The 25414-nt window shown below is 34.9% G+C and overlaps 1 protein-coding gene across 2 annotated transcripts in view; it reads right to left on the bottom strand.

Moving 5' to 3' along the window:
* DIAPH3 (diaphanous related formin 3) overlaps window positions 1-25414 on the bottom strand; it is a 467480-nt gene that overhangs the window by 409781 nt on the left and 32285 nt on the right. The window contains exons 2-3 of one of the 2 annotated variants that reach the window (XM_076009403.1): window positions 24703-24735; window positions 6838-7014 (exon numbers count right to left, since the gene is read on the bottom strand). In XM_076009403.1, the coding sequence (XP_075865518.1) occupies window positions 6838-7014; window positions 24703-24735 (210 nt within the window). The remainder of the gene's footprint in view (window positions 1-6837; window positions 7015-24702; window positions 24736-25414) is intronic. The other variant, XM_076009404.1, reaches the window with a different exon arrangement.

Raw genomic sequence — 25414 nt, 5'->3', positions numbered from 1 at the left:
ATTTAGGAACATTTTAAAAACATGACAACATAATGCAACACATGATTCTAAACAAGATTCTTTTGTTATTAACATAAAGGGCATTATTGGTACTATTGGTAAAGCTTGAATAGTGTCTGAAGATTGTCACTGGTAGAAACTGACTAGTGTTATTAATAACTTTCTCATTTTGGTGTTTGTATTATGGTTATGTAGGAGGATGTCTTTATTTGTAGGAAATATACATTGAATCAGCAACTTACCTTGAAATGGTTCAGAGGAAAAACAGTCTCTTCTGTACATTTATAATTATCACAGAAAAAAGTTTATTTTTTTTAAAGAGATGAGGTCTCTTTATGTTGCCCAAGCAGGTCTCAAGCTCCTGGCCTCAAGTGATCCTCCTGCCTCAGCCACCCAAGTAGCTGAGATTACAGGCATGAGCCACTGAGCCAGGCTAGAAAAAAGGTTTTTTTAATGTACTGGAATGAAAACCATCAAATTCCAGGTATTGTTCACCTCAGGGAAGAAAGGAAGAGGAAAGAAAGGTATTGGAAGGACTACAAAAAGAATTTCAATTACATCTGTGGTGGTATTTGTTGTACTATGTTCTATATTTTTTTGGATGCCTGAAATACTCAATAAATAAAGAAAACACTGCTAAACAAAAACAGATTCTACTTTATATTATATATTGAAATTGTTTCAAAAGCAAATGTGAATGCCTTTAGTATTATCTACACTACATTTCCCCACACTAAAAAGTCAATATATGTATTAGACAGATCATCTAAGCTCTTAATCCCAGGAGACACTTCAAACACATATTTAAGAGATGATGATGGCATTTTATAAATGTGCTTTCTCCTACATTATGATAAAGCCTGATAAACATCTTCCTGAGAAATATTAGAGCATCACTAGTCATACTTAAGTACTTTGTGCAATTTTATCAGGCCATATTTTCCACGCTTACAACAATTCTGGACAAGAAGTCCAAAATTTAAGTAATTTTTGTCAGAATGATTTTTATATCATTGGCACTCATTTAATGCCTGTTAATGATGGCATCCTGACAGATGGCCTTTCTTACATAGCTTTCATTCTCTCAATAGATAGTGAAAGAAAATGAGCAAAGGTATGAATGTATGAAATCTCTCTTCCGTTCATTATTTTATCCTTTTTTGTGTTATTGGGCAGACCAGCAAGTAAAGCTAATCTTCATCTAGTACAGGGTCTAAGGTGAAGAGAAATTTAATATCTCAGAAATCTTAAAAGTTAGAAGTTACACTTAATTCAACAGACATTTGTTTAGGATGATAAACCAATGGAATGATACTGCATGGATTTAGCCTAATGGAGAGACAGATACCCCAAAAAATAAAAAATAAAAGAATGAATTCCATAAAGGACTCATATATAAGCAGCTATCAGAAGCGGGTTTAAGGAATGCCTACCTCTGGGAGACCATGGAAAGATATTAAAGAAGAGTAATGTTTGGGCTAAGATTTAAAGAATGAACAAGAAAGAGTTCTCTAGTAGAAGCACGAAAGGATGAAAGGATGAGGCAACTGCAACAGCACAGATAAGAGTAAATGAAAGTGTGAACTAAAGCAGGAGAGAAATAAAATTAGGAACTAATAAGGACAGAGAAGTAAATGGATGTAACCAATTCCCTACTGGGATCAAGTATTACTCAGATTTCAGAGTGGGCTTCTGAGACAGGGAATTAAGGGAGGAGCAGGAGCTTTGTTGATTTTTTTTAAAGGATGAATTATGATGAGTTCGGTTTCTGATGTGTTGAGGGGTTCAGCATCTTTTAGAGAGCTGGATTGTGACTGCTCTTCAGCAGAAAACAGAGAAAGCTGTCAGAATATAGAGGATACTCTACAACACGGAAAGTTTCCAATCCCCCAGGAGGAATGTGTAGAAAACCAAAGTGTATGAAGACAAGAGCCATGGAGGCAACACTCAGAGGAAATAAAAGTATACACAGAAGAGGAGACATGGAAAGTAAAGTAGAAACTGGCCAGGGATGAAGAAAATCAGGAAAGGGAAAGGAAGTGCCACAGTATCCAAAGCAAAAAGAGAAATGCCAATAAGAGAAAACAGCGGTGTCACATGCTGCAAACAGAAGGGTAAGAATCTGAAACAAACAATAGCAAAAATTAAAAGCTATGGGTAGAAATATCCAGATGTAATATAATCTTTGTATTAATAGAAGGCAGGCTCTGGAGGGAACAAGATAAAGGATACATTAGCTTCCCATACACAGGATATGGACCCCAAGGAAGATGCAGGTCTGAGCTGTCTAAGAGGTACTGCAGCCAAAAGGTGATCCCAGCAAAAGAATTGACTCATAGAAGACAGGGGCAGATGGCCAAAGGAGAAGTCACCAGACATGAGTATTATAGGTGAGATTGGGAGAAAGGTAAGGGATATAAAAATACCACAAAAGCAAAGAATCAGCATTTGTAATCTTCCACATCTTTGGTAAGCAGACTGGCTCTCCCAAAGATGTCCACCACCCTAATCCCTGGATCCTGTAAAATATTTATAACACATTGCAAAAGGGACTTTGTAGATATAATTAAAGTGACAAACCTTAAAATAGGGAAATTATCTTGAATTATCTGGGTAAATCCAACCTAATCACAGGCCCTTAAAAGCAGAAAACTTTCTCTGAAGTGGGCAGAAGAGTGATACAGCAGAAGCAGAATTTGGAGAAATTCTAAGCAAGAGATGGATTCAATTCATGGAAGATGAAGGGGCACACATGAAGGATAGGAGAAAGGCCTCTAGAAACTAAGGGTGGCTGGTAGCCAGCAAAAAAAAACAGGAATTTCAGTCCTACTGAGGACTGGCTTCTGGATTCTGCTAACAACCTGAATGAAGTTGGAAGAAGATTCTTCCCAAAGCCTCAGATAAGAGCCCAGCCAGCTAAGACTGATTTTAGCTCCGTGAAAACTACAGAAGGAGTCAGGCCAACCCAGATTTCTGACTTACAGAACTATAATAAATCTGTGTTGTTTAAAACCACTAAATCCATGGTAATTTTTTACAGTATCAACAAGAAATTAATATAATACCCTAGGCACCAATGACAGGTTATAGATACCCTAAACCAGCAAGTGCTTGTTCCTCCTCCCCCACCTCCAATCTAATCCCAGAGGAGACAGAGTTGGACTAGAGATTAGGGAAGAACAGAAAAGCAAGGTGGGGAACCAGAAGAGGCCAACCACACCCCAACAACCACCTCTAGTAGAGGTTCTTAGAAATGGAACAAGCTTGAAAGGGACAAAAGGAGCAGCTTTCTTTGGATGGAAATTAAGTTATTTATATGAAGCTAAGGTTACTGTTATCTGAAACCAACAGGAAAACTTTGGCTCTTGCCTGAGATTTTTGCCAGAGTTACAACAAAATAAGCTGAGAGGGATGGGTTAAAGAGGCAACAGCTGGAATAAACAAGTCACTTTCAGCTTATATTTATCATGTTCACCTTATTCAAAAAAACTACTCAGAGATATCCACAAAGAGTTCAACAATAATCACCAAAATAAACTTCAGAAATCAAAGCTGTATATACAGTGATGAACACAACTGTTTCACTATCTAATAACCATACAGAAACCAAGATTAGCTTTCAGCTAGAAATTCAACTTTCACAGAAAGACAAATATACAGGAGGGAGAGGGGTGGGGGAGAGACAAGCCCTTAAGAATTAGAACAAAAAATTCATCACTACTTTATGAAAGCACATGGAAACTAGATTACCCAGAGCCAAGCAAATCAATTTACTAAGTAAAATGAGTACAAATGTTGAAGTTTTACACTCTACTTCACATTCACTAAGTAATCCAATCAGCACAGTCTTTCAAAGGACTATCTTTAGGAGGAAAAAGAGGTGTTCTTCAAAACAAAATTTTTACTTCATGTAAAAATTATTAAATACTTTTTTATTTTATTTTTTTTTTTGAGACAGACTCTCACTTTGTTGCCCAGGCTAGAGTGGCTCAAGCAATCCTCCTGCCTCAGCCTCACGAGTAGCTGGGACTACATGCATGCGACACCATGCCCGGATAATTTTTTCTATATATATTAGTTGGCCAATTAATTTCTTTCTGTTAATAGTAGAGAGGGGGTCCCACTCTTGCTCAGGCTGGTTTCGAACTCCTGACCTCGAGCAATCTGCCTGCCTCGGCCTCCCACAGTGCTAGGATTAGAGCACTAGCACTCCAATGTGAGCCACTGCGTGAGCCACCACGCCCAATCTGATAATGATAAATAAGAATAATTATTTTTAAAACTGCCCAATGCCAAAAGAACAAATCCAGATGTAAATTTTAAATGGTACAAAACCTCTGTAGTTGCAAATGCCAAAAGGTCAACATGGATGATTACTCAATGTTACTTCTCAAGAGAATTTTTATTAATAAAAAACGTTACAAGTATGTGCAAGCCAAAAATCAAACCTAATTTAAATCTAGCATCCTCCACAGATATAGAAACAGTGAAAACAGTCAAAACTGCGATACCCTGAAAAGCTTGAAAAGTATCCTAATCCACATTTTAAAAAGGAAAAATAGCCTTCTCAGCTTCAAAGACCTTTCAGTTTCAGAATCAACAGCAGGTTTTTCCTATAGAGTATTGTGATATACCCAAGGAATCATTAAAGAAAGAAACTTTTCCTTATTTTTGAAAAAGACATTAGTTGTGACTAAATTATTATTTAACAAATTGGACAGCCCTGAGAAAGCAACAATTTCATTTTATTTCTGCTGAGTAAAGTGAGAGTTTGATCACAAAAGATCTACTGCCCACAACCTGTTTAAGGTTTAACAAGTGATCTACCCCTCCCCCAGTTATTTAACAAGTATTCTGTAAAGACTTCAAAAATGCCAATATTCATCTGCCCTGTACATACTATTAAAATTGATAATCTTACCCCTCTCTTGGCTAAGAGTAACAAAAATACTATAAACTGTACTTAGTACTTTCTAGGTAGTTGACTTTTAACTGATTATGATAATAAAATGTGGCCTTCATAAATATTTAACATCAATGGGCTACTTATTCTGCTTACTTAGATGACAACTACAATTATAATAAAAATTTGTAATAAGGTAGTGACAAGTGAATAAAAGTACCATCCCAGAATCACACAGATAATTTAGGTGAATGATTCCACATATGGCGCATGGATGAGAGGGAAGAAAGCGTACTTTGCCATCTCTAGTCCTCAAGGAGAATACTAAAAAGAACTACCTTCACATAAGCCTCATTAACAGAGGCAAAGGCCAGACAAAAAAGGTTATTCTTGGCTGAAATTATATCAACTTATGGTGCCAAAAGTGAATAAAGAGTTATACACTTGTACCTAACTGAAACTAAAATTAGTACTTCATCAAGAGCTGATATAATAGAAGAGTTTCCCCAGCCTAAGGTTCATGCAGAAAAATACTAATAAAATGTATGCTCAATGACAAAAAGTTAGAAATCACTGACACTTAATAAAAAGCATATAAAGACACAAACTAGGCATTCTTTCTTTCTGTAGTCTTCTAAAGATCCATGTGTAGCACTGGACACACATAATTGTGATAAATAGAAAATAAAGCAATGTAATGGCAAATAAATTGTACATTCCAGTCAAACAATGAAGAGACCAACTATTAACATTTCATGAACATCTTATACTCTAAATAGGTGAATGCATTAATTTCCCTAAAATTAGTAAGGCTGTCAAAACCAATAGGTGAAAGAATAAACATATATAGATTAAATCACAATTCAGAAATAATACACAACTCCTCAGAATGACACACAAAATCTTTTCATAATCTTCCCCAATTTATCATTCCAATCTTATTTTTCCCACCTCTCACTGGTGCCCCTTGAGCTATGTGTACCCTACCTCCATGTCTTTGCCATTGTGTTTTCCTCAAGAGAGTGCCCTTCCTTCTGCTTATCCAAATCCTTTCATGAGATAAGACCTGGCTCCAGTTCATCCCTCTACTAAATTTCCCTAAACCACTATAATATCCTGTCCATTTTGGTTTCCCCTGAAGCTAATTAGTTATCTCAAAAATTAAAGTAATTTTTTTTCCTTCCCTGAACTTAGAACTTAATTATTAATACCTTCTGGCATTTCTTACTCATTTAATTTTTCAAATTGTTTGTTTTGAATCCTAGGAGATAGTAACTTAAAAGGTAGGAACTATATATGTAAATAAATCTATTTAGATGAAATTAGCATTAATCTGTGGTAAATGGTTTGCATATACTTAATACATGTGGGTTATTGGTCAAATTAGTTCAGCTGGCTTAAAAGCCAAATGCTCAATCAGTCGGAGAATCATCATAATTGAGAACTGAAAAAGTCCCCAAATGGCACTACGTGTCTCTACCAGAAAAGGCACATCTTAAAACAAGTGAGTTCAAGTCTCTACAGATATACATGTTGTGGAACCTAGTTATCCTGAGAATTAAGAAAGGAATAAAACAAGGTCCAAAATTCGGCATACAACAATGCAAACAGCAGAGCACTTTAACCATCCTTCTAAAATCAACTGAACCCTGACAGACCACTTAGATAATCCATTTGACACAAGAATATACCATTTGATACTTTAGAGTGTTTGTTTTTATGTACCCTATATGATGCCAAAAACTGGTGTGTTGTTTTTCTTCAGATTCTTATGTTTGTAATCCAAAAGCTCCCTACGGCTAAAGCACTATCTTAGCATTGGACATTGGAACATCAAGTCCAATGGAATGTGGAACATGACTTAGTGTTCCATTAACATGAGCAAAAGCTAAGGCTTTTTCTTCAAAGACTTTATAAAGCATCAAAATTCTTACCATCATCTTTTCAAAAAGGTCTAAGAGTTCATTCTCTGACAGTGGCTTTGGAATGTTTTCCATCACCTCTAAAGATGCTGATGAGCAATCATTGCTTGCAAATGCAGTCTTCAGGTTGGGAAGAGGAGGTCTCTCTTTCTTGCCCCCTGGAATTCTTATACTGGCAAATTTGTCCCGCTACAAATAAAGATAAAATGGCACGCATGTAAGTATTTCCTTTCCCAACAACATTTAACTAATTCCAAAATGGAAAACAAAAACAAGACCAATCACATTTTCACTGTAACTCATCAAGAGGTATTCAACACTGGAATCTTTAAAATTAAAAATAATAATAAATATAAGAAGTGGTAAAAAGTTTTCAGTAATCATTCTATCTCAAAAGAGAAATCAGGCAACCTCAAAAGATTCTTCCTAATCTTAAAATCACACAACTATAGATTTGCTAACCTTTGCTTTATAGATTAGCAAATTAATCAGTTTCACAAAGGTAACTTAGCTCGTTCAGTAGTGGCACCAAACCAGAACTCAGTGTCCCGTCCCCCATCCCTCTATTGACATTTTGGTCCACTGTCCTTTTCATAACGCATATCATCTTCTGGGGTTGGGAGGGCATAATTTAGGAATTTTGAGATTTGAATTTTACTTATATCGTCACAACGTTTTGGCCTGATAACACATTTCTCTTTGCTCAGGCTAGTCTGTATGTGAACTTCCTAAACATCTACAGAGCAGACTGGTTAAAACCTTAGGAAAGAAAGCTAGATTTTTGTTGTAATGGGATTTCTTCTTCTACAACTAGATCATCAAATAGCTTGCTGAAGTTTGAGAAAGCATAGATATTAGTTTACAAAGCTAATTATCAATTCATTCAAAATTGTTTGACTTTCACAAGTTCTATTCCTCACAAAAAGCCAAGATTAGTACATTTTAACTCAAGCAATGTTTCAACAATCAAAAAGGCAAAAAGTCTTAAACTAAAGCAGGTATCAAGAATAGATGTACACTTAAATATCAAAATCAATAATTCTGTGAATTGTTCGCCATTGCTGTATACATTATTAAGCTACTATTTTTTACCATATGTATAGTGTGTATACCTGTATTGTTCATTATGTCAGCCACTAACTATGTATAATGATTAAATTAAACTGAATGACATTAGGTTCAGTGAAGTGTTCAAGAGCCACTGTGGCTACTGGCTACCACATTAGTCAAAGTACATAGAGAACACTTCCATCATCACAGAATTTCCATTGGACAGAGCTAGTATAGCCATCAAAAAAATATGACACTGAAAAGTCTCAATTTAAAAGAACAATAAGTCACAGTATTGATTATTGAATTCACTAAAGAAATAGGATTTCTTCAAATAATGAGATATGAAGATAATATCTTTCAAAATAAGTCTCTAAATTTACTATGAAAATGATGCCTAGGTAAAATACTATGGATTATACTCACTCATGGTCCATGTGATATGGTCTAAATGTTAAAGTACTAAGAATATAACAGCTTCCTATAGTATTTAGAAAATAGTCACAAAACACCACTGCTGTCATCCTAACAATCAAAACTAGCAAAAGCCACAAAACTGTACTTGTATTGTTTTTAACCCATCAGAAAGCTAAGGACACAAAGAAACCTACAAGAATTAAATACCAGGAAGTAAAAAGCTGCTTTCATCCCAAACAGTTGGGGAAGATTAAGTCAGCCAAATTTTTAATGAACTACTGACAGCTGTATGGATGCAGGCATAAGAGATCAGAATTCCAAAGAGCTCCAATCATGAAGCCCCAGCCACGCAGCAAGTCTGCACCTCAGACCATCTCTTTTTCCTTTGAGTATTCACCCACAGCATGTGGCTAGTATGCCAACGGCTGAGAACAGAACAGGAAAGCTGAGTGAGACCCACCCAAGGCATGAGAGGCCTCACCCAACTGCAAAGAGCTGCCCTCCAAAGGCTGTGGACTAGGCTGGAGTCCTGAAAGAAATCCCCAGGACACATTCTGGGCCTTCAAAAAGTACATGACAGCTTCTGTCCAAAGGCTGGGGGAAGAATATCAGGTCAGAGAGAGATTTCCTGAAGAAACAGAGAGCCAGACATAGAACTGAAAACAAAAAAAGAATTCTACATAAACCCTAAAAATGGGCATCAGAACTTTAAAGCAGAAAGAAATATCCTATAGTTGTGAAAGCTAGTAGTTTATTTGTAAATCCAAAAAGTAGATTGCCAGATTCTCATTAATTAATGCTCAGATCCCAAGTCCTCAAAACATGTGAAGCCACAGATGAGATGAATCAAACTAAAGGAACTACAAAGCCCAGACGCAGCTCAACTAGATATCAAATGGACCCAGTCCTCCAACTCCAACAACCTGAAAAAGGAAGGTATTTCCTGTCTTAGAAAGAAATATTATTTACTTCTGTTTCTATTACACTTAAAGTGTCCACCATATAATAAATATTTCTAGACACACAGAGCAGCAAGAAAACATGGCCCATAATTTAAAAAGCAGACTTAGAAATGGCCCACATGTTGGAATTACCAGACAGGCAGTTAAGAGTGATAAAAATGCTAAGAGATAATGAAAAGAGTAGACACCACACACACATATGTGATGGGGAATTTCAGCAACAAAGACACAGGAACTTCCAAAAAAAACAAAAAATCAGATCGATTAGAAATGAAAAATATATCAAAAATGAAGATCTCATTAGATGGACTTAACAGTAAGCTGGACACAGCTGAGGAAAGAATCAGTGAACCTGAATACCAGATCAATAGAAACTATCCAAACTGAATGACAAAGAGAAAAAATAATGAGAAAAGAAAAAGGAAAAAAAAGAATGGAGCAAAAAAATCAATGACACAACATCAAATATTGTAACACAAGTGTAACTGGGATCCAAAAGCAGGAGAGAGAATGGAAATGGTGCAGAAGAAATACTTCAGGAGATGACTGAGAACTTTTGGAAATTAATTTATATATATATACACACATATACATACATATATATATATATATCTCAACTTACAGATCCAAGCAGCTCAGTAAACCCATAAAAATACATTTAAAAAATCCATACACCTAAGCACTTCATAGTCAAACTGCTGAAAATTAAAAATAAAGGGCGAACATAAAAGGGCAACCAGAGAAATAAAAATACATTATATACAGGAGAAAAATGAAATGGTATGACAGGTAATTTCTCACCAGAAACAATGGTGGCAAAAGACAATGGAATGTCAACTCACAATAAGGCATATTAAAAAAAAAAAGACACGGAATGGCATCTTTAAAGTGCTGAAAGTACAGTTGACTCTTGAAAAATGCAAGGGATAGGGGTGCCAAACCCCTGCATAGTCAAAAATTCATGTATAACTTTTGTCTCCCTAGAAATTTACCACTAATAAATAGCCTATTATTTAGCAGAAGCCTTACCAATAACATAAACAGATCAATTAACAGGTATTTTGTAAGTTATATGTATTATATACTGAATTTTTACAATAAAGTAAGCTAGAGAAAACATTAAGAAAATTGTAAGGAAGAGAAAATACATTTACAGTACTGCACTGTATTTATCAAGTCCATAACTTCACACATCTTTTTACAGGATCTGTTTCAACTGTCTGAAATGGAGGGCAACCACAGCTGCAGACCTCAATCTACAGGACACATCAAGCAATTTTTCTTGTAATGTCATGACTTTTCTCTGCTTGTTGGGAACACTTCCAGCATCACTAGTGACACTTTGTATGGGTCCCATGGTGTTATTCATGGCTTATAGTATTGCACTAAATACGATGAAAAACACACAGGAACCATGAGAAATCACTTTTTACTGCAATACAAAATTTACTGGAGAGCTGAACTGCTCACACAGAGATAATTAGTGTTCCACAGCATTTTAAATGGATACTGGGGCCGGGCGCGGTGGCTCACGCCTGTAATCCTAGCACTCTGGGAGGCCGAGGCGGGCGGATTGCTCGAGGTTGGGAGTTCGAAACCATCCTGAGCGAGACCCTGTCTCTACTATAAATAGAAAGAAATTCATTGGCCAACTAATATAGATAGAAAAAATTAGCCGGGCATGGTGGCACATGCCTGTAGTCCCAGCTACTCGGGAGGCTGAGGCAGGAGGATCCCTTGAGCCCAGGAGTTTGAGGTTGCTGTGAGCTAGGCTGACGCCACGGCACTCACTCTAGCCTGGGCAACAAAAGTGAGACTCTGTCTCAAAAAAAAAAAAAAAAAAAAAAAATGGATACTGGCAACATTTGAGCACACTGCAATAGCAACAGCAGGTGACTATGAAATTATTACAGTAGTAAAGTGTACACTATAGTTAATTTTACATAGTTATATTTTAACATTGCATCTTTATGTTTGCTTACATTCTATAACTGTGAATGGTAACATCTCAGTCTGTGAAAGTTTTGACAAATTTTATCTTTTTAGAATAGATTTATGTGTATGTTATAGTAGCAAATGATAAAATAAACTAGTATATACACATATTTTATGCATTAATTACATACCTTTTTCTTAATTTTTTCACTATTTCCAGGTTATGTGGTTTGTGAGTTTTTTTTTTAATTGTCACAAATCTCCAAAAATTTTTCCAATCAATTTTTTGAAAAACATCTCCATATAAGTATACCTGTGTAGTTCAAACCTGTGTTGTTCAAGAATCAACTGTACTGTCATCCTGGGATTCTATATCCAATAACAATAGCTTTTATAAATGGAAGCAAACGAAAAACACTTCCAGATACTGTCATCCTAGAATTCTATATCCAGTGAAAATACCCTATATAAGTGGAAGCAAAATAAAGACACTTTCAGACAGACAAAAGCAAAGAGAATCTATTTCCAGGAGACCTGTACTACAAAAAGTGTAAAAGAAGTTTTTTCAGGCTGAAGGGAAATGATATTAGATGGAATCCCAGATCAACAAAAAGAAATGAGGAGCAATGGAGAGTTTATTAGATGCTGGAAATACAAAAATAAATAAGCTACATAGGACTTAACCTTAAATAATTAACAATCAAATGGAGGAGAAAAGTTTATAAACAGGTAATTACACAGCTATATAGAATATGTAGAAGGAGGAATGTAAAATATAATAACAAAGAAGAGTAACATCTCACTACCATAAACATTCCCTACTTTGGAATAATGCAGAAACATAAAATTATCTCCACAAGAATATATGTCCAGAAGTTACTGTTCCTATGTACATTTGTACCCTAATTCTTGATATTTCAAATAACTAGGAGACACTTAAAAAATTGTTTTAGGAAATGGGACTGGTTACCTATCTTCTGAGTCACTACTTCATTGCCATGATTTCTATACAGGTAGGACCAATTCCTAAGTGTAGAAACTATCCTGGCTTCACTTTATCTCTTTACACACCAAAAAAGAAAGTGCAACTTAATTAATATGCCAAACTTATAATGAAGTGAAATTAAGCAAAACATCATTAATGTAACATCAATATTATAAATGTAAACACATCAATAAATGGAAATAGTAAGCTTAAGTACTTTACAAGCTAATTTGTAAATACATAATCTAAAATTTCTATCAGTGATAGAAGATATCACAAAATTTTAGTTTTTACCAAATATCAAGACTTTTTAAAATAAATCTCTAATTTCTCATAAAAATGACAATGGTTAATATTTACTGAGCCCTTCCTATGTGTCAGGCACTGCGCTAAGAGTTTAAATGTAGCATCAGATTGAATACATTTGTTTAATTCTTACAATGAGGAAATTGCATGTCTAAATACTAAAGGACAAGCTCCAAAACACTTTTATATATAAAAATTTCATAGTATTTAGCTTATAAAATAACACAAGGAAAAAAATCAGTCCATTATATTTTCAGGAGTAAAACAATACTTATATCAATAAATAACATGGTTTGTTAAAATAATGATAATAAAATGGAATTATCACACCTCCCCCATATGCTTAGCATCTAAAACTCTGGAGGAAGATTGGATTTTACCCAAATGGAAAAACAAATTTGCACATTACCAATAGCATACATGGCTAAAGGGAAGATAGGAAAAATCAGCATATCCCTCTTCTAACTTCTAAATTTACAAAGGTCCGAATAGTAATATGAGACATAAAAGGATCAATCAATGTTTCATACTTTCAATATAATGCTTTTATTTATTTTCCATGATTAGAAAGGATTGAAAGACAAAATAAGGAAAGAGCCATAGGAGAAAAATAAACACAATTCTTCCTCCTATATGAGAACAGTAAATTGAAATCTATTGAATACTTCAGGCTTAAAGTAAAAGCATTTCCAGGTATGTAATGCTCTATTGAGCACTCCAGGTAGATTCAACAAAATTTGGGCACTATTACAAAGATAAGTGCAAAGTGAGCTTTACTATCAAATCATTTTAAATGTTGTAAAGAAGTTTCATATATTAAAGAGACGCTAGTATGACTCCACTCACAAATGGAAAAATCACTCCTAATTTATGGAATTTTATGGAATTGCGCACATGCAATTTTATGGAATTTTATGGAATTGCACATGCAATTTGCTTTAACCAAGGCATAACAGAACACATGAGTAAACTTTAAAAATACTTTTGATACTTAATAACATGATAGAAATCCCCCTAATACTGTCTGTAAGCTGGTTATTTTGTATTTGGCAATTTGGCTGGGGTCAGCATATAATTTGCATACTTTTTATTTTCTATAAAATTTCAAAATTTTATATGAAATGCTTGTCTTAAAGTTGAGCTACAAACACAACCCAGACAGGTGTAGTACACAAACAAATCACCTTTGTTTAAGAATTGGTTAAACACACAGAAGACTGAGGAAATTCCATTATAATGCTATTTGGAAGTGGTACACCACACTTAATTAATATGGCTTTGACTGTGTCTGGGGTGTACTAAGTTTTATAAATTAATATCACTAATCTTCAGGGAAAGTTAAATGAGCACCCTACTGAGTATTATCTCATACTGAGTAATCACACTGATAATCAGTAATGACAGTTTAAATAAAATTAATTAAACAAAAACAGGCTCTAAAAATACTATCTAGGTTTTTAACTACACTATAACACTGAAATAGTGAAAACTTAGTGTTTGGGATTTTCAATATTACAACATTTTAAATACCAACAGAGAAATGCGTGGTTTTTTTTAAAAGGAAAAGAAGATATTGTAATTATTAGTCATCTTACAATTTCACAACTATGTGAACTATGTATGATCATAAACATACTTCATTAGAACCCAGAAGAGAGTAGCATTTTCATGCAATCCAGGAGAATTATTAAGCAAATAAAAGTTCCTTCTAAGTATAGATTCAATTCTATCTGAATGTATATCAGAAATATATAATAAAATATATTGCTTTAAATTATCTATCAATTTTCATGCAATCTTATATTTAAGAGGAGGCAAAAACCTAACAACTAAAATAGCTTGGCTTTTTAATTATCTTTATTACTAACCAGGCAACTTGCTAATTAAAAACATAGCTCCAGAGTCTGACTTCTGAATCCTGGCCAGCCACTTGCTTGCTGGGTTACCACAGCCAAGCTACTTAAACCTTTAATGATAATACCTATCACAGAGGTGTTAACAGGAAATAAAACTACTACTAACCTTTCAGCTTTGGGTTAAAAAGCCTAAAATGACTTGTCTGACCACTCTAAAGTAGCACATGTACCCACTCCATTCTCTATTACAGCACATAGTATATTCACTTTATATGTCCTTTCAAATGACTTATAAAAACTATAATTATTTATTTTGTAATTGTTAACTCTTTCCAACTAAAATATAGGTACCACACTAGACAAACTATCAACTGTCTTAGTCACTGTGGTAGCCAGCTTCTAAGTTGACCCCTCAGTGATCCTCTGACTTGTGTAACCAGTATTGTGGAAATTGTGCAGTGTAATTTCCAAGACTAGATCATAAAAGACATTACAGCTTTTTGCTCCCACTAGGGTTGGGGTATGCCAGCTGCCAGTTCATGAGAACACTAAAGAATTCCTAAAGGGAGGCCCACATGACAAAGAACTGAGGCCTCACACCAAAAGATAAACAGGCCCCTTGCCAACAGCCATGTGAGTGAGCCATCTTAGAAGCCCCAGCCAAGCCTTCAGTATATTCAATAAAATATATTGCTTAAAATTATCTATCAATTTTCATGCAATCTTATATTTAAGAGGAGGCAAAAACCTAACATATAAAGCGAATATACTATGTGCTGTAATAGAGAATGGAGTGGGTACATGTGCTACTTTAGAGTGGTCAGACAAGTCATTTTAGGCTTTTTAACCCAAAACTGTAGCCCCAGCTGACATCTTCATTGCAAAGTCAGGAAAGACCCCAAGCCAGAACCACTCAGATAAGCAACTACCAAATTCCTGACCACTGAAGCTGTATGAGATGATAAATGTTTGCTGTCTTAAGTCACTTAAGTTTTAGGGTAACTTGTTACACACGAACAGATAATTATTAATATTATAGTCACTGTTGTATATTCAGCCTATAGCAGAGTTCCCAGTAGATAGATAGCAGTCGATCAATCAATACTTGCTAAAGCTGTGAATGAATGAGCAATTACTAGATAATAAAATACATCCCTGCCATCCCTGCTGATATATAATACAGCATCATAATTTAAGGTAAAATATTGTAAATGCCCCCAAGAAAATCATAAGCCAGGTGAACTAGCAACAGGAATGAATGATTAATTCTGGAGTGGAGGAAATACCGTAAGAGAGGCTTTGGAAAGAGGATACATCAGAGAACCCTTGTGAGGCTGCCATAAAAATTACACGAGACAGAACATGTTAACAGCTAAGCAGTATGCCTGCTGGTTCCATGGTCTTTACTAAATGTTGGTGACATTTAGTCACTTAGAAACTTAGAGACATTTAGACACTTAGACATTTAGAGACTGGCTACCACAGTGACTAAGACAGTTGATGGTTTCTCTAGTATGGTACTTATGTAAGATATATCATCATAGAGAGAAAAAGTGACCATTCTTTCATGTGTGATAAACTAACCATCCCAGTTTTAAGTTCCATGGTATTACTACCCAGTAACAATTCCTACTGTCCCACCAACTACTGCATTCTAATTTCAATATTCCTCAATGTTACAAATGGGCTTTTCCAGCTCTTAATTAGTATTTTAATGAAGTTTATAAGTTATTTAGCCAGAGACATCTTTGAAAAGAAAACTGTGTACCTCCCAAATGATATTTGATATATTTAGAATATTTGTTCACATTTAGGTTTCACACAGCATTTATAAAATGAGCAACACAATTATGATCTTAAAATTTCTTTTATTGCTTGAAAATAAGTTACGACATGCAATATGTATTCTATAGCCTGCTGCCATGTCATGGAGGAGTGTATGGAGACGCCTGCACAGGGAAGAACTGAGGCCTCTCTTCAGTTGACCTCAGTCAGCACCAGCTTGCCAGTCATATGAGTGAGCCATCTTGGAAATGGATAATCCAGTCCTACCGAGGCTTCAGATGACTACAGCCTGAGCTGACATCTTGATTATAAGCTATCTCATGAAAGACCTCAAACTGAAACCATTCTGCTAAGCTGTTTCCAAATTTCTGACCCAAGAAACTGAAATATTAAGTGTTTGTTATTGGTTGAAGCCACTAAGTTTCGAGAAATGTTATAATATATAGCAACAAATGATTAATACAGAGCTCCTTATAGAATACTTTTAAATGCCTAAAATAAAATATATGTAATTACAAAGAACTAATTAAAATAAAATGGGGTTATCAAAATATTAATAAAGTTTCATATAGTAATGTTCTTCATTACTGCATTAAATAACAAGGGTTAATGGCAAGTCTAATTTTCAACATAGTGTTGAATATAAACCATATTTTAAAATATCTTCAGTAACTAATGTGCTTTGAAAATATCTGTGATTTCAGAAAATATCTGTTAAAATATTAGTGATGAAGTCACAGGTCAAATATTACTGTGGGTTTTTTTGGTCTGGCTAATAGTTGTTTGTGGTTTTTTTTTTTTCCTATATGAATAGTTCAAAAAAATACTAAATGGACACCATGAATTCTACCACAGCATATTTGGTGGTCCATGGACCACAGGTTAAGAGCCACTGGTAGGTGGATATGACAGGATAGTAGAAATAGTGATGGAAAAGAAGTACTCAAGATTGCCTTCAGTGAATCAGTGGGAGCAAGTGGAAGACCTACAGTTGAGATCAACAACAAGGAGGAATGTAACAGGTTGTATACTCTGATGGTTTATGCTTCAAAGAGATCTGGAAGCTTTTGAAGGAAGAAGCCTCCAGGGAGATAAAGCCATCAAAGAACATCCAGGTTTCAAGTAGAGCAACGAGGAAAGAGAACATTCAAAGACGATGACAGACTTTGAGTTCCAAAGGGCAAAGTAGGAGGGTTTGGGAAGCCTGGAGGAGTTGAGAGATAATGTCAGATTAGAAGAATGAATGGACTTGAATGGGAAGAGAAGCAAGAGGTACTAACTGATGATATGAATTGATTATGACTCAGCTCAACTGAAAGGTGATTTGAATTGTAATAACTTTAACAACAATTAATAAAGACATAAATCAAACCATGTGCACTGTATCTTCTTAATTCATCCTCTGTTCTAACTGCCACTATCCTAGCTCAGGCCACTTAGATAACTGCTTCAGTCTCCTAACCATCCTCCATGTCTTCACTGCCCCTCTACCTCTACTACTCTGTAGCAATTCTCTATACTGATACCATTTTCATCTAACTGAAAATGCAAGAACAATCAAGTCCTTCACTTCCATGCTTAAACACTTTCAATGGCTCCTCATTACTAAAATGTTAACATTCCAATCTTACCTTGGTCAAAGGTCTATCTTGATGTGAACCTTTCCAGACAATCTCTTCACCACCCCACCAATTTACACTGTGTGATCCAGATGTAATGAATAATCTAGAATCTCCCAAACAAGCACATGTTGTTCCTTGTGCCTAGAACCTACCCATAATTCATACCCCATCCCCTTTACCAAGCTAATTTCAATTCAATCTTCAGCTCACAGCTTGAACTACAGCTCATGTAGGAATCCTTCCTGACTCCTCAAGACTGGGTTACATGTTCACAAACCTAGTGCCTGCCATTACATAGTATGTACACAATTCTAAAACTGTCTGTGAACATGTATGTTTACTGAAGTAAGCTTTAAGTCCTTGAGAACAGGGACTATTTTATTCATTAAACCACCCCTGAAACTTAGCATGGTTCTAAGCATGTGGTAAACATAATATAAATATTGTTAAGTGAGTAAATTCATGATTAGCTTCCTATCTTCCAGGCCTGGAATACCAGCCATCACTCCTTGCCTTGTTAAATCCTTCTAAACAATATTTTAAATAAGAAATAATTAACATAGCATATCAAGGAGAATGTCAGGTATTATGCCTTTTATATATTCAATAAGAAAACCCAGACTCTTCCCAACACTGATAATTCACAGAGCAGTCCCCTAGACTAAAAACAAGAATGAATTTCTGTAATGTAATATAATAAGCTAGTAAGAAAAATAGCCATTCAAAAAAAGAAGCACAAAAATTACTGAAAAAATTAATTTTCAAGAAACACCTAAATTATATCTACCCATATCTACTCAAAGTACAATTCTAATTGCATATATCCAAATATAATATATACTTGAAAGGAGATAAAAATTAGCTCTGTAAATATTATACTTTATTTTTAAAAGGTATAGACCAATATTACCCATACACAAAAATCATCAGAAGACATCAACACATCAACAATTGCTTTCTACCTGCCAACCTGACATGCTTCCATTCCACTGATATCCTAGAGGTAAAATAATTACAGAGTAAAAACACCACACCAACTCCTGCCAGCCTGGATTCTAACTTACCCTTCAAAACTCAGCTGAAAAGTCACCTTCACTATGAAGTCTTGCCCCAAATCAAGTTGACTTCACTATTTCCACTGAACCCTGTATACTGTTCCAGACTCTATCACACATTATAACTACTGATTGTGTACACTTCTGTTTTTTCACTGTACCCAGAGGACAGAGACATTCTTAACCATCTTTGTGTTCCTATAACAGTACTAGGCACTCAACAAATGTTTAATGATTGAGTGGTCAAAAGAATGAATAAACAAGTCGGCACCCCCTACTACATCTTAGTATATTCAACTCTGAGAGCTCTTGATCTTATTCCCAAATTTCTACTGATTTGAGGAGGAGCTCTCTAAACTATCCCATAAATATTTAAAGATTCTAAGATAGCACTTAAGTGTTACTACTGAAAATCTAAATACAGGAAGTCCTAATTAACTCATTAATGGGATAAAAAAGGCCACCTGACTTAGTGAATAGTTTAAATCTTATAGAACTTGTTTTGATGTATTTTACATTCAGTTGTCCCAGTCCTGGTATGTATACTCTATATAGAAAAGTATAATTTGAATATATAGTTTTACAGAAAAATGATGGTGAAAAAGGTTATACTTTTTGATTTATCACTCATTGTTTTTAACTTACTAAGGAAAATATTAAAAGTTAATGAATATGGAAGATAAATTTCAATTGTAGTACAGAAACCCTTATATCCCACTAAGACAATCAGATAAAATTATTTTAAATAATTCCTCTAGGTTGGGCTATTTTTTTTAAGCTAATGTTACATGACTTGCCAGCTAGGCACAAATACAGATAATTAACTTCATTTAGCTGGGTGCAGTAGCTCATGCCTCTCATCCAAGCACTTCAGAAGGCTGAGGTGGAAGTATCACTTGAGGCCAGGAGTTTGAGACCAGCCTAGGCAACATAGTGAGACCTTATCTGTACAAAAAATTAAAAATTAAATTTTTTTTGAAATGTTCATAGCATCTTTACTCATAATAGCCAAAAACTAGAAACAAACCAAACTGTGTGATTTCATCTATGAAATAAAAATCTGAAAACTGAACTATAGTTCAGAATGCTGATAAGTGTTTGTCAAGAGTCAGGATGGGAGAAGAGAACTGACTGCAAATGGGCAGAAAGGAAACCTTTTGGGGTGATGGAAATGTTTCGTATCATAACTGTATACATTATTGTACACATTTGTCAAAATTCAGATTGTACCCTTCAAATTAGTATATTATACTGTATATAAATCATACTTTAATCTTAAAAAGTATTATGTTACTAATCATACAACTAATATCATAAGTGCATGGTTTACCAAGCATTTTTACTTAATTTGTTCCTTAAACCCTATACCAAGGCTCAAAAGCTACATAACTTACATAAAGTCATACACCTAACAAGTGGCAGGGCTGGCACTCTAACCTAGCATTCCTACATATAACTATATGTAATAAAGAACTGATGCCAAAAGAAAGACCTCATGACTTCCTCTAGTTTCTGTGTAGGTCATGAAATAAATTTAGTGGATTAGACCACCATTTTTTTTAATGAAATGGAGAGGAGTGAGGAAAACTGGAAAGGAATAAAAAAGAAAAGATCAGAGTTCATAATGCTTAGAAATGTTAAATATTGGTTATCAAACTTTTGTTTCAAGTGAAAAACAGTTTGGAGGTTTATGTATGCTAGGCTACAAAATAAAATGTATTTCTTACTGTGAGTCCTAATCAAAAAGAGTATGAAAACCTTTGGGGCAGACCAAACAAGGGATTACAACTGTAAAGCTGGCTGCCATGAGATAAACAAAAGAGATGAAGAAGATCAGCAGAAGTACTGTGCTGCAGACAAGCAGTTGTAAAGGACAAAGGAGAAAACACAAGTCAAAAACAACTAGACTCCAAAAACACTCAGTGCACCTTGATGGATAATTAAGCATTGTTACATCTACATTTAATTTTCTCCTAATTTATCTCTTCAAACTTATCTTCCCTCACTCTAATTCCTCTCAACCTTTTTTGCCTCTTTTCAATCCAGGTATAAACAATGGAAGATTATAAACTAAACAGTGATTTCTTCAGCTTTATATTACCCTAGCACCTGAAAGGCACTTTATACATAGAGAATGCCCAGATACTTGTAGAATAAACACTATGTATAGCTATTAACTGTGCCTAGGGACCAAAACATAGTAATCCTATATTACTTTAACAAGACAGTATCCTGTGAAATTCAATTCTGATAGTAACTCAAGTAATAACCTTGAAATGTGAAGTACTTTTGCAAGCCTTTAACAGAACTTAAAGAGATATGTTTTTAACATGAATGTTTCCCATGATGTTTCCATTTAGTATTTCTAAAATACTATTATTCAAATGTATGACTACAGCACAAGGCTATTCTTATATGACTCTCCCAAATTCCACCCAAAAAAAGGCTATTCCCATTAAGAAATTCTAAATTAAAAGCACACATGCAATGTCTGTGTTATGAGATGGCAAATTTTAATTAGAAAACATACTGCCAGCACATATCAAAGCATCAATGGAAAATGCTTCCCTGAGCTCTAATACACCAGAAATAGTTAAAAAAGCCCTCAAAATACTCAGCTACCCTTTCACTTCTCACAGTTTCATACTGATCTGTACACATCCCCTGGGAGGCTCAGCTCCAAAGATGTCACACCACCTCTCTGTCCATACATCAGGAAATACTTTTTAAAGGAGTAAAAAAAAAAAAAAAAAAGACAGAACTGAATGCACAGGTTCAACATACTTCATCCTTGATGAAACTCACCAAAACCCAAGAGGAAGGTGAGAAGACATAATTAGCCATGCTTTACAAATAAATGAAAAATGAAATCATTGATTTGCCAAGGTCACAGAGCTAAGACGTAGTAAATTTCTATATTTCAACAAGAATCTTCTGATTCTAAATCTAATGCTCCTTCCACATTGCATCAGTCAACAATGAGTAAGAAAGAATTTATTCTTTAGTGCCTCCTGTTCAAGACAGCCATGCTTATTCTCAAACTTCTACAATAATGGATCAAGCTGCCTAAACCAGAGTACCTACTTGATCCTTCCCTCGATGAACTCCTGACCTACTCAAGGGACAAACTGAAGCATAAGGTCAGCAGAGAACAGTGAGAGTGAGGAAACACCAGTTCAGTCCGTAAGTCCATGTGAAGAGGGTCAATGAGGAAGTTAGGAGAGATGGTCATGTGTACATCTAAGAGGAAAGCAGAAGTAAGGCAACATTCAGTGATCCAGACAGGCGGTCAGAAAGACTGACAGAAGACCCATGTCACCCCCTCCATACCTTGTGCAAAAGGCAAGACTCCATCTCTAGGAAGCTTGACTAGGGCCAACCCAGGCCTAAATCCAATACCAGGCAGATTATCACAGTACTGACTCTTTCACTTGTTCAATAAAAAATTTAACATGCTTACCATGTGCCAGACAACATTCCAGGTTCAAGAAGTGTTAATAATGACATATCATCCCTGCCTTCAAAAGGTTTAAACTAGTAAGAAAGACAGACAGTAAGTGATGTACTACTAAAAATATATACTTGGCACTCTGGTAATAATCTAAAAATTTTGACCTTACTTGGGCCAGTTGCAAGCATAAGGGGAAAAGTGAAGAATGGGGGCAGGATAGAGAAAGAATTAACAAAGTCTTCAGTGAGGAACCCAATTATTGATATAAGACAGAGCAATACAGCTTTTGGAATAGCCTCTTGAAGCCACTCCATGATTTTGTTTCTAAAATTTTTTTTTTTTTGAGACAGAGTCTCACTTTGTTGCCCAGGCTAGAGTGAGTGCCGTGGCGTCAGTCTAGCTCACAGCAACCTCAAACTCCTGGGCTCAAGGGATCCTCCTGCCTCAGCCTCCCGAGTAGCTGGGACTACAGGCATGTGCCACCATGCCTGGCTAATTTTTTTGTATATATATTAGTTGGCCAATTAATTTCTTTCTATTTATAGTAGAGACAGGGTCTCGCTCTTGCTCAGGTTGGTTTCGAACTCCTGAACTCAAACGATCCACCCGCCTCGGCCTCCCAGAGAGCTAGGATTACAGGAGTGAGCCGCCACGCCCGGCCTGTTTCTAAAATTTAGGGTAAAGATTGTGGGTTGGCAGTGTGCAAACCCTGCCATATAGTGAAAGTAAGGGCAGTGTCTGAGTGAAACGGAAAAAAATGGAGTGTCCATAAAATATGAACAAACCTCAAAAATATCATCATACAGAATACTATCCAGCAATAACAGTGAATGAAGCCCTGATACATGCAACAATGTGGATGAATCTTGAAAGCATTATGTTAAGTGAAAGAAGTCAACCACAAAAGACCACATATTGTATGACTCCATTTATATGAAATGTCCAGAACAGGCAAATCTATAGAGACAGAAAGTAGACTGGTGGTTGTCTAGGACTGAGGGAGTTGAGGTAAAGTGGACAAGGACTATTTATAAATGTGAAGTTTCTTTGTAGGCTGATGAAAATGTTTTAAAATTGACTGCAGCAATCATTGTACAATTCTTGTGAATATACTAAAAATCACTGAATTATGGGTGAATTGGATGCTACATGAATTATATATCAAAGCTGTAACAAATATACCATTGTACGTTCTCATAAAAGTTCAAATGTAAAAATCGCAGATGGTTTTATTATCCGCCTTTAAGAAGCCATTTGCAGGCTAGGTTAAGTCAGCACAGTAAGTGTATGGGATTTGGAGCTACATGGAACAAGATTCAAGATACAGCTACACCACTTGCCAGCTGGGCACACTTGGGCAAGCTACTTACCAACCTGTCTGAGCTTAACATTGTCAGTTATAAAATAAAGACAACATCTACCTTGAAAGGTGAGAAATAAGTTGCATAATCTAAATAAGTGCTCTGTATTGCTACCATTTTCTAAATGTTAGTAAATGAAAAGTAAATGTTCTCCAAAACAACTACATACATATCTTTTTCTTAGATACTATTCAGAGGAATAAAACATATCAACATTCTAATTCAATTTTTCAAATCATTCATGTCAAGATCTATGTTTCATTCATCTTTGCAAGTCCACCTTACCCAGGTGCCTAAGATGGAACTTTGGATCAGAGGTGCTAAACATTTTTTGAGTGCTTACCATGGTCTAGTTACCCTGTTTTGTGCTTGACAGATGAGAAAGCTAAATTCAAAACATGGTCAATGGAGTTTTTTCCTCTATATTATGGTTACATATTTTTGGTGTAATTGTTTATTTAGGTTTGTTGTTGTTCTTGCTATTATTCCTTTACCATTAACCACGAGTTACATTCAAAAATATATTTCTCAGAGAAAAATAAACTATGCAAAGATTTGTAATTTCTCAGAAAAACTTGATTCTGTAAGAAGCTATAATGTATACAGTGTTAATTACTTTTAAGAAGCCCTATTATTTTCAGCATGAAGAACATATAGTAAGCCATGCCTCATTTTCTCATTTTTAAGCAAAAATTTAAAAAATATATGCATGATATTTTAGTCTGGTTTACTTTAATTAGCAACTACATATTTCTGAGAAGCTGACACGTCTTTAGCTATTTTTTTCTACTTCTTCCTGAAGTATAAAATTCCTTCCCAGAGAATGAGAGCTGATTTGAATGACTCAAAGTTGACTAACAATTTGTAATTAAACAAATTTTTTAAATTAACATATCAACTATTCCCTTTCACAACTTAAAAGCAACAATTTAATGTATTTTACCAGTTCTGCCTCTTATTTTAGCAATATAAAAACAGTACATTTCCAATACGTGCAGCTTTTAGCAATTTAAAAGGTGTTAGCAAGCATGCCACCAACATAACATAGTTAGTTAAAATTCATAACAAAGGAAACGTTGAGGATAACCTTACCATATCATCCGTCAGTGTCCTAATATTTAAATGCTGAAAATGAAAAAAACCAATCATGTCAGTAATTTATAAGAGTTTTTTTTTTAATTTTAGTTAATAGGATACATTCAAAATTCTATAATGCTAACTTAAATGTAATTAAATTCCTGACAGTCTAATAAAAATGTATTATATATTGTTTTAATCTCTTTCTCAAAAAGATGGACAAAAGTTATCCTGCACGTGGTAGTTTCAAACATTTACTAAAATTTATTGACTTTGTAAACCACACAAACTAGAAACCTAATTTGGGACAATAAATATATTCTCCTAATTAATAGTATTAATTACTATTACATATACGAACTTAGAACACAATGAATATAAGACAAATGATTTTCAGAAAATTTTTCAAATTACAAAACAGCGAAACTTTAAATTTACCATTAGTATGCAGCATAATAGATAATGAAGTACTTTGCTAGCTTAATTAACTTAAACAATTCTAGTAACGAAGAAGAATGTACTAGAATAACTATTTGCATCTTTAACATCAGTTTGATTTATCACCAGTGGTGACAGTAGACACTTTTCAATTTCATTGCTAGCTTCAAGAACTCTTTTGCTGATTTCCTTGCCAGACAAACATAAGACCACTTTAAAAAGTGAATAAATTAGTTTTCCTGCAAAGTGCAATTCAAACGAAAAAATAATTATTTAGAAAAAAAAGAAA

This window comes from Microcebus murinus, chromosome 13 (assembly GCF_040939455.1).
Source record: "Microcebus murinus isolate Inina chromosome 13, M.murinus_Inina_mat1.0, whole genome shotgun sequence".
NCBI classification, from domain to species: Eukaryota; Metazoa; Chordata; class Mammalia; order Primates; family Cheirogaleidae; genus Microcebus; species Microcebus murinus.
This window is presented reverse-complemented; position numbering and strand designations above follow the sequence as displayed.